At 41.4% G+C, this 14,211-nt stretch overlaps 1 protein-coding gene across 2 annotated transcripts in view; it reads left to right on the top strand.

Moving 5' to 3' along the window:
* Positions 1 to 14,211, top strand: part of cntn1a (contactin 1a) — a 77,180-nt gene that overhangs the window by 51,858 nt on the left and 11,111 nt on the right. The window contains exons 5-15 of one of the 2 annotated variants that reach the window (XM_072672185.1): positions 1,687 to 1,868; positions 2,271 to 2,366; positions 2,499 to 2,705; positions 5,251 to 5,350; positions 6,213 to 6,394; positions 6,986 to 7,110; positions 7,924 to 8,041; positions 8,288 to 8,438; positions 9,792 to 9,919; positions 10,693 to 10,892; positions 11,971 to 12,103. In XM_072672185.1, the coding sequence (XP_072528286.1) occupies positions 1,687 to 1,868; positions 2,271 to 2,366; positions 2,499 to 2,705; positions 5,251 to 5,350; positions 6,213 to 6,394; positions 6,986 to 7,110; positions 7,924 to 8,041; positions 8,288 to 8,438; positions 9,792 to 9,919; positions 10,693 to 10,892; positions 11,971 to 12,103 (1,622 nt within the window). The remainder of the gene's footprint in view (positions 1 to 1,686; positions 1,869 to 2,270; positions 2,367 to 2,498; positions 2,706 to 5,250; positions 5,351 to 6,212; positions 6,395 to 6,985; positions 7,111 to 7,923; positions 8,042 to 8,287; positions 8,439 to 9,791; positions 9,920 to 10,692; positions 10,893 to 11,970; positions 12,104 to 14,211) is intronic. The other variant, XM_072672186.1, reaches the window with a different exon arrangement.

The raw sequence follows: 14,211 nt of genomic DNA, 5'->3' as shown, positions 1-14,211 counted from the left end.
ATGAATATTTCATTGCAAATTCTCTTGTCTTGTTAACTGATAAAAGGGGCATTTCATTTAGTCCCACACACATTATACCCAATCATCTGATTTCAGTATTTAAACAGTGATACCTTGATCAATTAACCAAGCCCTTAAGTACCTGTGCACATCTTCAGTGCAGAGAGCTCTTGGATCCTGTGGAGTTTATGCTGTCTATAACTACTATATACCTACTCAATAACTACTGAAATTCTACAACTAACCCATGCACAGTGCTGAAAAAATAGTACTTTGAATTTACATCATTCAGATTATGGGCAATGAAGCAATGGAGCAAATGAAGCTTGGGCACCCCCACTTTTAGTAGAAGGAGAGGAAACATAAGCCACTCACAATGTTCACATGAATGAAAGATTGATATCCAATGTAATAATGTCATTTGATCACCTTTTCAAACAAATGATCACTCATAGAAACCCATTTCCACCAGGTAGAAGTTGGAAGCTAAATGTCTAAATTGTGACTTACTTGTAACTTGCTTGATTTAGTCCAATATTGCTATTTATTTTATTTTTGGTTTTCTTTTCTCATATATTGTAATTGTATATAATTATTATAATGTATATTATATCATATAGTTTTTATCGTATTGTTCCATTTGATCAGGAAGCTATCAAAGCATTTCATTACTAGTTGTACTATGTTTGACTATGTATGCAACACATATACCTTAATATGATTTATTAACATCATCCAACATTGAATGCTCCCCCACTGTCATTCAAAATCACATGGCAGTGACTCAGATGTTTACTTGTCGGCAGTTCCTTCCTGAAATAACGACGAGAACTATGCTGATGTAACACATTTAATTCATGTCCGACTGAAATACATATCCCAGCAGTGTCAATTAAAAGCACAGGTTTTTCAGCATGCATAGAGCCGAACATACTAGTTCACCGTAGCACTGTTGCCACTTATTTGCAAACCTCCTCATTCATTCCACTCAGCTGGTCTCATTACTCTTCACCTTATTCATCAGCCATAGGCCTTGACCATCCAGACATCTCCTGCCCTGTTCCGTACTCCATATCCATGTGGGGTATGACCCTTTCTGCACCTCAAATTAATCCATTGCTGTAATTCTTTCCTCTCAGCACCTGCCCTCCTTAACTCAATTTTTCTCTCCATCACCTCTCTGCTACCTTCACTCCATCCCAAGCTGCCCTAAAGATCAGAGGTCATTTGAAGAATAGGATTAACTGTTTCCAGCTCATTTCCCATTGAGCTGGCACCTCCTCAAGGTCACCTGCAGGGCTGAGCATTGGGTAGCCAAAACAGATGGTGCGAAATGTAGCAACATGCACAGAAAACCTCTGTTTATGCAGAGCCTTGTGCACTTAATACTGCATATGAACTGCATAGTATCAGTGACTGTGGCCATCGGTAGTGCTTATTTATTTATTTTATTAGGAGAGGCAGGAATTAGGCGCTGTCAACCTTTTTAAATGCTTGTGTGGATTCTGCTGAGTTGTAGGTTTCAGGAATAATGATGATGTGAATTATGTGAAAGTGCGTTTTTTTGTTGTTGTATAATGTCATATTTCTGGGTTTTCACAAATAATCCATAATGAAAGCCTATAAATACTTTTGGCTTTATCTCATCTCGCCGACATAATGAACTCCTCCTATCCATGTTTGCAGGTGGAAGCTGAATAACTGGGAGATCAAAGTCCAGGAAGGAAGCGATGACCACTACAGTCTGTCGGGGGGCAATCTGGTCATCAGTAACCCAGACAAAAGCAAGCATTCTGGGAATTATTCCTGCCTAGCAACCAATGAGTTCGGCACAGTCATCAGCAGAGAGGCGTCCGTCCAGTTTGGATGTGAGTGATGGTGACGGGGCCGAGTCATGCCATTACGCAATGCTGCCCTTAGCCTGCTGAGTCCGGCCTGAACTTTGTGTTCTTCATTAAGTGTTGCAGCAGCATTTCGAAAAACCTGAGCTTACGCCTTTTAGTAATGGGTAGCTTTTGTTGAGAAGAGGCCGAAATTAATTTGTGCTGTCAACCTTTTTAAATGCCTGTGTGGGTTCTGCTGAAGTATGGGTTTCAGTCAGAACCAATGATGATTAAGCGAAATTATGCAGAAGTGCCTTTTTCTTGCTTTTGTTTGTGGAAATTGTGTGGCATTATTAGCAAAGGTCATCAGCACAGGCAGGGCGTAAAGAGCCAAAATGACCGCATTTCTGAAAGAGACTGAACTAATTGAATTCTGTGTCTCTTTAGATTTGGACATGTTCTCCACAGAAGAACGAGAGTCTGTGTACGTGAAAGAGGGTCAAGGGGTGGTGCTGTTATGTGCCCCTCCTCCACACTTCCCAGGTCTGTTATATACATAGTTTTTAACACCTAACAGAAGTGTTCTAATAGAAGTGTGTAAATGTGCCCCACATAGCAGTAAAACATGATGTTGCTAAAGTAGAATCTTCCCCTCTTTTTTTTTTATCTGTTTAGATGATCTTTCCTTTCGCTGGATGCTGAACGAGTTTCCCATCTTCATCCCTCTGGATAAGCGCCGCTTTGTCTCCCAGACCACAGGGAATCTCTACATCTCTAAAGTCGAGGGATCTGACAGTGGGAACTACTCCTGCTTCGTCTCCAGCCCCTCTATTGCTAAGAGTGTCTTCAGCAAGTTCATCCCCCTGGTCCCACTGGCTGAGCGTAAGGCCTTCACGCTTTTCTTACTCAGCATTTTAGAATGTGAAACGCACTTAACAGCCATTTCACAGCAGTACAGCCGATTTCAGAGCCCCTGCATCTCTAGCAGTGAACACAAACACTCACACTAGTGAACAGGGCAATGAGAACACACCCAGGTGGTCAGCAGCCACCTCAGCACCGGGGGAGCAGTTGGTTGCCCATGGATGCTAGGAAAGGAGAAAGCACTGTTCCTTCACTTCCTGCTGCTCCATTTCCCTCGTCCTGCTGGTCAGGGGGATTGAACCAGTACCCTTCTGGTCCCAAGCCTGCTTCTCCCGCCTTTTAGTCCCGCCATTTCGAAACAGTGCAAAACAGAGTAAAACAGTTTAATAAAATTGGGAGTTAGATCCACCCAAAATCAGGGTACGTATATATGTTGTATAGATAACTTAAGGAATACATCATGAAGATAAGACTTGCTGAAATGGGATATAAAATGAATTGCAGTGTCAAGAATTAAATATTCCTCAAAAGATCAAAAGACACTCTGAGATCCGTATCCACCAATATAACCATTACAGATTCTACACTACATCATTTTATCAGACGCACAGACAGCATAGTACTTGAAACGTCTGCTGAATCATTCTAATAAGTCCATGCAGTGATTATAGCCTGAGTAGATGACTAAGTTGTCAGTGCAGTGTTTCTTTTGTGAGGTCTTCTAGGCAGCTGTGACCGAGCGGAAGTTTGTGATTGATTATGTTTCTTGCCTCTAATATAAACCACAATTTAAGCAGTCAAAAGCCTTTTGTGTGTGAGAGCTTGTTTTGCACAAAGCTGGAAGGAGTTGTGAAGAAGCAAATAAAGGCGAAGAAATTTGGCAAGCAGGCAATCGCTGCTATTTCCCGGAGTTCCTTTTGTCAGTCCATCAGTTATTCCCTGTTTGGGTTTTGAAACACGGCCTGTTTTTTTTTTTGTATGCACATTTTGTCTTAAAGAAGAATACTCCACCACAATACTCCCCCACTTCTGAGGTGGCCTAAAAGTAAACAGTGGGGCCTGAAAGTCTGAGACCACTAGTGACAATGTTTCTATTTTGTTTTTTCATCTTTAATCATAAAAAAGAAACAATCTTTACAAATATCAGCACCCTGAACAAAAGATTAGTCTTAGACCTTGTGTGTTTAAGGTGGTTTTAACTTCAGGCTCCTGCAGATGGTGTTGTACGAGGATGATCAGGCTATAAATACCTGCAGGGTATGAGACGGGATTCATAGATTGAGAAGAGGTGGTACAGTGTCTTGCTGGGTGTGTGGAAAATGGGTCACAAAGCAATTCATGTTAATGCTAATGCTTGGTAAAACAAGGAGTGATTGCATTTGGGCGTGCCAAAGGCCATCATGTAGCTGAATTTGGAGCTGTATGATAGCCTATGGTTATACGAGTCTATCAGCTCGTATGACTCTATCAATTCTCATCAGAATTGTGGCAGAAAAACATAACTGACGGACCTGAGGAACCACCGGCGTGTTTTACAGCTTGTGAATGAAAATAGTTTTGCTTCCAGGCATGAATTGTTTCTAGAAGTCAGCACAGGTCCTTCACTACCATTTTCTGCAAGAACGCTCCAGGGGGAACTGCACACCATTGACATGTGGAGCAGAGTGGCACCTTCACTCACTTTTCTCTTCACTTCACTTCACACCTTCAATTTCCTGTAGACTGGGATTTCTGCCACTGCTGGTAGACCCGTATGACCGCACGCTTCCATACACCTACAAATTCAGCGATGTCCTTCACATTATGACTTTTGGCATATCCAAATGCAATCAGAGTCTCAAAGACAGAGATGCTCTTCTCCCTATTGTAAGTAGGCGGAGCAGCAACATGATTTTAAAGCTTTCATATTAAGTTAGAATTGTTACGTAATGTTGCTTTAAATGAAAATAATCACTGTGGTCTGAGACTTTTGGACCCTGCCGTATCACGCATCAAAAGCTAATAAAATGAAAAGCCTTTTGTTTACATTTATGCGTGCACAGCTTTTAGTTTCATGCCACTAACCTGACAGAAGCTGGTAGCAGACGCTTAGTCATAAAGCAACACATGAATTGTTTACAATAGCCTGTAAGGTGTTATGATAGAAAAATGTCCAGAGGACATGCATGGAGGAACAGAAGCCTTAGTTTTTTCTGGTCCTGAGAGATCACCCCCCCCCCTTCCATCCCACGCACACACATATGCTCTCCTATGACTACATAATCATAGAGCAGCACAACCCTTAGGCTCCATCTTGCCCCATATTTAGTGCATGGCTGTGTGTGTTCATGAGTGTGTGCATAGTGTGTCTGAGCTTTCATACCATAGCCAAATATTTGGAACAGAAATGCCTCGAACCAGGCATTCTATTCAGATTGACACAAAACAAGAGAACGTCACTGTGCGTGTATGTGTATTTCTTTTGAGCGTGAGTAATGTGGGAGTAGTGGCAGAGGCAGACTTCAGAGAAGGCTTTTGAAAACAGGTAACTAAGCAGGGTAATGCTGTGTACTGTCTCTGCCAGGTCCCATTCGGAAGTACCCAGCTGATATCAAAGTGAAGTTCCCAGACACGTACGCTCTGGTCGGCCAGAACATTACCCTGGAGTGTTTTGCTTTGGGAAAGTGAGTCTGTTTATTTGTCTTTTATTGAAAAAGCAGAACATTTCGGATGTCATTCCTTTCCAGTTAATGACTCCATTTTGTTCCTACTTGGATACATTTATATTGCATGAGGTTGCAGAGGTAGTCATGGGATAGACACCCTATGAAAACCTCTGATTTATTAAACATATGGGTATTTTTAACAATATTATGAGAGGTCATATATCATGTTTTCATATCTTTACGTCTGCTTTGAACTGGGTTGAACTTGTTGGTAAATTATTTTGCAAACAGTTCTGAGTAAAGACTCCCCGATCTAATCCAGTGGATCAGGATCACGCTGATGCAGGTCTATTTTAATGGATCAGGTATTGGCTATTTTAATCCTAATCCCGTTCGGAGTCTTTGTTTTAACCACGGTGTTCAGAGCACCATCTGGTGTCCTCAAGGTGCCACTTACGGATATTATTCCTAGCCGACAACTGTAGGAACACTCTCAAAAGGTAAATAAAAGAGTTTAGAGTCTGCAGTGGTTTTCTAGTGCAGCATGAAAAGATTAAATTATATTAAACTATTGTGGAAACACTGTTTTACAGAGGGGAGACATTTTTAGGGGTGTCTTAACTTTTTCCTCACAAGAAAATTGCATTTCTGTTAATAACTTTTTACAAATTATTTGTAAAAGACATCAGACAACAGGTTTATGTGTACTTATGTTACTTCCATCTCCTAATATTGTCCAGCTGAAGATCAGAAGTCCACATGTTTAATAGATTTTCATCTGGTGTTCTAATTGTTTATATGCTTTTTGCATTCTAAACGCTTTTTGGTTTTGGTGTATTTGTGTTGATGAATGCCTTGTGTGTAACGGTTTGATCCCCAGTCCCATCCCTCAGATCAGATGGAGGAAAGTGGATGGAGCACTGCCAGTCCACCATGACATAAGCATGGCAGGAGGACTGCTTCATCTCTTTAACGTGCAGTATGAGGATGAGGGTATGTACGAGTGCGAGGCGCTAAACTCCAAAGGCAAAGACTGGCATAAGGCACATCTCTATGTGGAAGGTAAGAGAAAGGTTCTTCAACCTCAGTTAAAACACAGCTTTGACCTTAATGTTAAAGCACAGTTGTTGAGGGCAAGGTTTATTGCAATGCTAAGTGTATAACCTTTAAAGGCCATTTAAAGAGAAAATCCACCCGCCTCATCAGCGGGTCTCCTGCTCTCTCAGTACTTAAAAAATGCATGTTAGAGGGTTAATAACAAGCATGCGGAGGTGGAGTTTAGTGAGGAGCGGGAAGGGGATAACCGAGCCAGTCCAAGGTTTATTCTGCTTCATATGTTGCAATGGAAACCAATGGGTGGGACAGTAATAGTGGGTAATACCCTCTCTCTTTCATTATGAAATGAGGCGGAGTTACAGACTTAGGAGACTTGAATTTTCAACCTCCTGGGGTGGGCAATATATGTACAATATATATTTATATAAGATACAACAGTTGTCCTGTCATAATAAAGCTACCATTTTAGAGAGACAGGTTTTACAGAGACATTAATACTCATGGCAGTGTAAATATGAAATGTAGCCGTCTAATCTGCACCTTTGAAAATTTTTAATAATGTATTCTGTCATCTGATGAAGGGTTTCTTTCTTATAGCTTCTCCAGAGTGGGTAGAGCACATCAGTAGCAGTGAGAGGGACATCGGCAGTGACTACACCATGTCCTGCCTAGCTAGCGGAAAACCTAAACCACAAGTACACTTCCTGAAGAACGGCGAAATGGTATGGGCCTTTTATCTCTTTCCTTTTCTTTTAGGAGTGTTATTATTAAAGCTCAGAGGGGTTTAGCATTGGAACTGTCTTACAGGCAAAAAACATGTTCTTCAACTTTCCCTGGAAAACTGAGGATGTTCTGATGATGTTCTTGTGTGGGCTGCTAACATTAGGTAGTGAAAGTGAGCTAGAAAACTTCACAGCCAACCATCACAGCAAAGCACGAACACATCAGAATCTGCAGTTGGATAGGTGTCCTTTAGGGAAATGTGAGTAGGGCTTGTTCTGGCTTTAGGCATACTAGGTTGTTGGCACTTAACTGTCTCAAGTAGGGCACAGAGTCAGTGAGGCAAACTGTAGTCTACATCTCGATTCTGAGTGGGTGCCGACCCTATTGCATAACATGGCTGGCAACAGGCAGTTCTGTTCTAGAAGGCTGGGAGTGTATGCAGGGGGCATAGCACAGCAGGGGCTACCCTCTAAGCACACTCTGCATGCAAATCAAAACCTCATTATCTCCCTGACATCAATACACTGAGCAGTGACAAATGTAGCACAGGTAGCCCTTTTACAAGGGTTTCAGTTGTCACTAGAGCAGCTTTAGCAGGCAATTAAACAAGCAGTGGATGATTTGGTGTTCTCTCTGTCAGTTCTGTTGGTGAGGAGCGATTGCTATGTTGGAGAACGTCAGATTTTAAGTATTTGTTTATAAACTGCTTCAAAGAGAACTTGGCTGAGTAAGATTGTGAACACATATCCATGTGATCCAATTATGTTATAAAGTTAAATTTACAAGGTGGTTTGCTTACTTCCTCTTGACAGTACGGCAAGCACGAGCTGAGTTTCACAAATCTGATATTCGATGATTCTGGGATGTACCAGTGCATTGCTGAGAATCGACATGGAATGATCTACGCTAATGCTGAACTCCGAGTGTTTGGTAAGCTGCCTCAATACTCTGTCAGATTTATCCCAACAAGATAAAACTCAAACTCACTTTGCAAAACAAACACAATCTCACAATAATCTGCCTCCTTCATTGTGGATGGGTCCTCTCTCTCTACCTGCATGACTGAGCAAAAGAGGTTTAGGCTCCATCATCCATTGAAGAAACATCTTGAGGTCTGTTCACAAAGTAAACACTGTAGAAACTCCACAGTAACTCAGTGGCTTTTCACGTTGTTAGTGGGCGCTCCCTCGTTCGAGCTGAACCCAGTAAAGCAGAGGCTGCTGGGGGCAAAGAATGGACGTGTGGTGATCGAGTGCAAACCCAGAGCAGCCCCCAGACCCACCTTCTCCTGGAGCAAAGGCACCGAGCTGCTCTCCAACTCCAGCAGGTAAGAGATACAGGCACACTGTGTCAGCTAGCCATCAAATTCATGTTGCAAAAAGCTCCTGATTTCCTATAAAATATAATTCTACAGTACATAGTGTTTTATTGCATTGTATGAATCTTATGGAGCTGCCTTGCAAGCAGGTGCCTTAGTTAGTTTTTAGGTTAGAACCGTTTAGTTCCAATTTGCTATCTTACCTAAGAACACTGTGGCTGAGCTCCATCTTAAGCCTCTCAGTCAAGACACAATCTTGCTGAGTGAGAGTTGATCTGTCTGTGACAACACAAGCACTAATCCGATCCTTCACTCAGCCTTACTCTTCAGAAACATATGGCCTGGTCAAGGGCCAGGTAATCTTGATACAGTCATAGTGCCTTTCCCTGTGAAGTCAGGACATTTAGTAATCTTAATTAGGAGCTTAATCAATTTACTAAGAATACAAGGAGAAGCATTTACTGAAAGTCAGTTTACAGTAGTACAGTGAGAAAGAGTTAAAAGCCCTGGTTAAAGGCTGTGAGCCATAATACGGTAGCAAAGCCATAAGGTTCTATGTAAGCTGATCGTTCAGCTTGATTGTTTGTTTACAGTGACCAAATGATTTCAGCTATAGGCTCTTACACTTTGGATCAACTGAAGGGAATTATATACATATTCAGAATGAAACATGCTAATAGTACTTGTATGGTGGGCTCATGGCTGGATTATGTCTAGCCTAGCTTTGTTTAGGACTGTAACAAGAAAAATGATATTTGTAATTATTCTTTAATAAGTCCTCCCGTTGTTATAGCAGCACTGTATGCGGTTAGCTTTGCTGAGAGGATTGTAGCTGGTTAGCTGGGTTAGCTTTTAGCCTAACCATTGCTAGCTTCACCAGATACCCCAGAGCACAGGCTGTCCTTTGGGCTTCCTCTGGCGTGCCCTTCTCCACGTTAACATTAGCTTTTAGCCTTTTTAGCTACTCTCCTTGTTTTTGCGCACCACGCCGCAGCTCCAGCTTCCCCGCATAACATTGCTCCCCCAATTTTTTCCCTCCCTTTAGTCAACCACTCTACCTTTTACTGCCGGCCTAGCGTTAGCTTTTGGTCTTTTAAGCCTCACTTTAAAATTCTCTTAACATAGCCATTGCATTCAGCCTCAAAAGGCTTTCACTAGCAGGTGTGTGTTCATTTTAGGGGCATAAATAAAATGATCAAAGACTGTTATTGTTTGAGGTTTTGGAATTTGCCCATTTTACAGCTGTAAAATGCACTTTTAAAGTAGACTTCTACGTTTTGTTCTATTACAATGTGTCTGCAATATTACATGCATGTATTAATGATAAGCTGGTTACTAATGTGTTGAATGGAAAACTGTTAGGTTATTTATTTGGGAGGATGGAACTTTGGAGATCCGCAACGTTACCAAGAGTGATGAGGGAAAATACACCTGCTTTGCTGAGAATGACAGAGGAAAAGCCAACAGCACTGGATCTCTCTTAGTGACAGGTAAGCAGCTGAAACCCGAAGCTGTGCCTGTGTCTGTCTGTCGTGAATAGCGCATTGCATGGTTGGAATACAGCTTTTGTCTTTTGTCAGATTAAGCAGCTGCTTTGAAGCATTTACACAGCTATTAATACTGCCATGAACACCATTATCAAATCTAATATTAGGGCTGTATTTGAAAGAGTCATATGCAACCAACTCAGTGCATCATTAATGCTTACACAGAAGGATTTGAATAAACCTGGCTGCCATGTCCTTATCAATTTCAATGAAGCTTCGGGACCGAGATAAGACTTCAGAAGATTATGAGACAGATTGTGTCTATTTAAGTATGAAATCAAGGATCAATCTTTAAACTAGACTCAGGGCTGTAATTATTAGGGTTTGTGTGTGCTTGTGTGTGAAAGACAGAGGATTTTGTCAAATCTCAATTTGGTCTTTAGTGCCTTCTCCTTTCCAGCCTGTGGGCACAGTGAGAGACTTTAAATTAGGTGTGAGTAATCTTGCTGCTTAGTGGAGGCACCATACTGTGAGTGATATATGGCTCAGTCCTGCCCTCTGCTGGCTGAAAACACACACTACAGCTTCCTATGGAAAATCAGCACCCCTACCCGTAATATATTAGTCTTGTTTATCAGTGAGGTGAACACAGAATAAAAAACATATGGATTGTTGATTTTTTTCATGACTGAAAGGCATTGCAAATTTCCATAGGATCTATTTGAAGATTAGGAGAATGCTGTCAGAGTCAGAGTTTGTCTTGCTTTGGTTCTCAGATGCCACTAAGATCACGCTGGCTCCCTCAAACGCTGATGTGAGCGTGGGTGAAAATGCCAGGATGCAATGCGCTGCGTCTCATGACTCCAGCCTTGACCTCACCTTCATCTGGTCCCTCAACGGCCATGCCGTCGACCTCGACAAGGACAGAGAGCATTACCAACATGTAATGGTGAGAGCACAAAACCACACTGAGGCAGTACGTACTTGCTCTGTTCTATTACAGTAGATGAGAGTTACTTTCCAGTAGGGTTAGTCTTATATTTTGTGCAGGTGGATTTAATGGAACTGCTTTAAAGATCGCAAACGTGTTAATACAGTGATTTCTATACACATTTATAGTTGATATATAGGTTAATTGCATGACATTATTATGTACAAAGCTAAGATGTCAGTAAAAATGTAGTATTTTGCAAAAAAAAAAAATTTTTTTAATAATCTTACTTGTACATTCTCAAATGGTAAAGTAGAACACAAGGGCAGCCATGGCCTAAATTGGACAGTAGGTTGCTGGTTCAATCCCTAGGACCAGCATTTACAGCTGAGGTGCTCTTTAGCAAGGCATTTAACCCTTTAGCCCTTTATTGGGGGTTATCACGCCCCCAATGCCAGTTAGATTTTGTCTTTTAAAAAATTTAAGGTTTTGGCCTAATTTATCATGTAAACACAAAACACAAAAATAATAATGCATAGTTCATGAAAATCATGCCTTTCCCACTAGGCAAAGCACGCTCCTGTAAGGCATGACTGATGCTGTTGGCCTTTTAGATTTGAGCAGTGATTTCCTCACTCATCCATTTTCAATAAGCCAGCTCGGCACTGACTCTAAAATAGTCCTGCCTCACCTACCCGCATTCATCATCTCTCATCTCCTCTCAGCGAAAGAGAGGGCAGCCCATAATGGACTAATGATGGATGATGACCTGTGGCAGGCAGCGTTTATACAGCGAGGGCTCTTTCCTTTGGCATTTAGGCACTTAGTGGATGTTCCACTTTATCCTGTTTGTGTTGTAGCGGAGTTGCACTACTTACTACAGTAAACAACCCTTCCTCTCAGTGATGCAAATTTCCAATAAACCATGCGACTGCAGTAATGAATGTTGAAACCTCCACAGTTTTAATAAGTAATGAAGTCATTATATTTTAGACATTTCGGCGCTGTTGTTGACGTTGCTGTGAGATTCAGGATATTTCAGAAAGTGAATGGAAGTTGAAATGAATGCACAACTGCAGTTCTCGATCTGAATGTGCACTGCCATGTGTGTGTGTGTTTTTAGGATGGCCAGACAGGCATGTCGAGCTCTGAGCTACTGATTAAGAACACTCAGCTGAAGCTTTCAGGCCGCTACACCTGCACGGCCCAAACACCTGTGGACAACGTTACTGCCTCTGCTGACTTGGTGGTGAGAGGTATGACAAATGTCAAAGCACACACACACGCGGTTTACTTTGAGGCAATAGAGAACTTCTGTGTCATCTCTGAAATATATATTTAAAAGGACGCTTCTGATTAACATCTTTGGTTGTGGGAGATACACTATATGCCAAAAGTATTGGGACACCTACAGGAACATTTATGACTTTCCATTCTAAATCCATAAGCATTAATATGGTCCTCCTTTGCAGCTCCAACAGCAGGTTTGGAACTTGAGTTGCTGTGTTTCCTAAACACATCCACTCTTCAGCAACACCACCCACAGTTGATGGTGGAATATCTTTGAGGGAAGATGTTTCACCAACTGACCTGCTGCCACAATTGCATCTTATTAAAAGTGCCTCACTTTAATTCAGTGAGATCTTTAAAATGACCCATTCTCTCTCTAATGTGTGTAAAGGCAGACTGTGTGGCTAGGTGTGTGATTTTATACACCTTTGACAATGGGACTGAATGAAACATCTGAATTCCCAATAGGTGTTTCATTCAGTCCCAATACTTATGTCCACAGAGTGTATGATGAAGACACATGATTGAACAGTGGATTCAATCAATACACAAGTTTGGGTTCGAATCAGTGAACATCTCACAAGACCTTTGCCAGTGATCAGACACTAAATGCATCAGATATCTGACAGACATTTTGTCATTTTGTGTGACGTGTGGGTGCGACCATCTCGAACCAGATGCTCTATCTTGCTTCAGAATTCTTGCTTCACAGTGTTTCCCTTTTGGACAGAAAACATGGCACATGGAAGTGCATGCACATCAGCACACAGTCAGGAAGCAACAACAAATCCTGATACTTATGGGCAGCTCTGAGAGGAGCATCTGAAGCTGAGACTGTATCAGAGAGGCTAATAAGGAAGCCTAAAAAAGGCCTTTATTTTTGGCCTCCTTGTACTTTAAATCCTTTGGATTTCACTTGCAAATTAAATAAAGCTCTAAGAGTGTCAAGTCATGCAGCAGTGGATACGTCCTTACAAACTAATTAGCTTTATGGCTGGTGTTTAAAGAAATGTTATGACAACCAGCACTGTTCCATTGTAAAACTGCACAGGAAACTTTCCACTAAACTGAACTCTCCAACACTGGAGGATGCTGTAAAGCCTGGAGTAATGCTCTTCCCTTTGCTGAGCGGCTGGCTGTGGTCCTGTGGTGGAAGAGGTGGATAATGAGGTGTAAATCAAATAAGAGTAAGCAGACTGTGCTGCTTTAGGTTGGACAGGTCTGCCAGCCTAAGCCCCCTCCCCCCCTCCAGTACTACCACTGTCAAAATACCCACAAACCCACACACATACTGCATAAAAATATATAAGCATGAAAGCCTTCTGTTTTGGATGTTAGCCAGCTTCAGAGACAGGCAGAATTATGGTCAGCCGCTTTCAGCAGAGACGCAGGGTTTTAGCCAGAAATGTAAAGTTCCTCTTGGTGTGGTATAGAGTTCAGAGACAGAGATGGCCAGTTATTGAGAGTGACCTCTTGTTATTTCTGGCCTCAGAGTGGTAATGAGAGATAGACCTTGGACTCTTCCCCTTATTTTGCTATGGTTACAAGGCGATTATAGCAAATTTATTGACCACTTTTGTGTACAGACATGGGATTTTGCCAGGCTTGCTAATAGGACATGCTAGTGTGCCAGTGACCGCAGTGTTGTCATGGGTTTGGAACATATTTAGAAGATAAAAAAAACAGCATTAAACACAGCTAGAGTCAGTGCTTGGAACTGACAGAAACTGTCATCCGCTAACTTTCCATCATGTTGAATGTCCCTCACACTCAGTTATTCAGGAAAGTTGTGTGTACTGCAGTTCGGGCGTGTGGGGGTGTTGGACGAAAGTTGAAAATGAAATATTAATAATAACGTTGACCTGTGTAGCATCTTTCATACATCATAGGTAGCTCAGAGTGCTTTAAAGAGTCAAAACTGCATAGAAAGAATAATTAATCAAAAAGTAATACAAGCCATTTAAAATCCAACATATATTTCCAATATATATATATATATATATATATATATATATATATATATATATATATATATATATATATATATATATATATAATAAATTAAAATGAAACT

Source organism: Salminus brasiliensis, chromosome 2 (genome assembly GCF_030463535.1).
Source record: "Salminus brasiliensis chromosome 2, fSalBra1.hap2, whole genome shotgun sequence".
Taxonomy (NCBI): Eukaryota; Metazoa; Chordata; class Actinopteri; order Characiformes; family Bryconidae; genus Salminus; species Salminus brasiliensis.
Note: the sequence above shows the minus strand (reverse complement) of the source record. Positions and strands in the feature narration are given on the sequence as shown.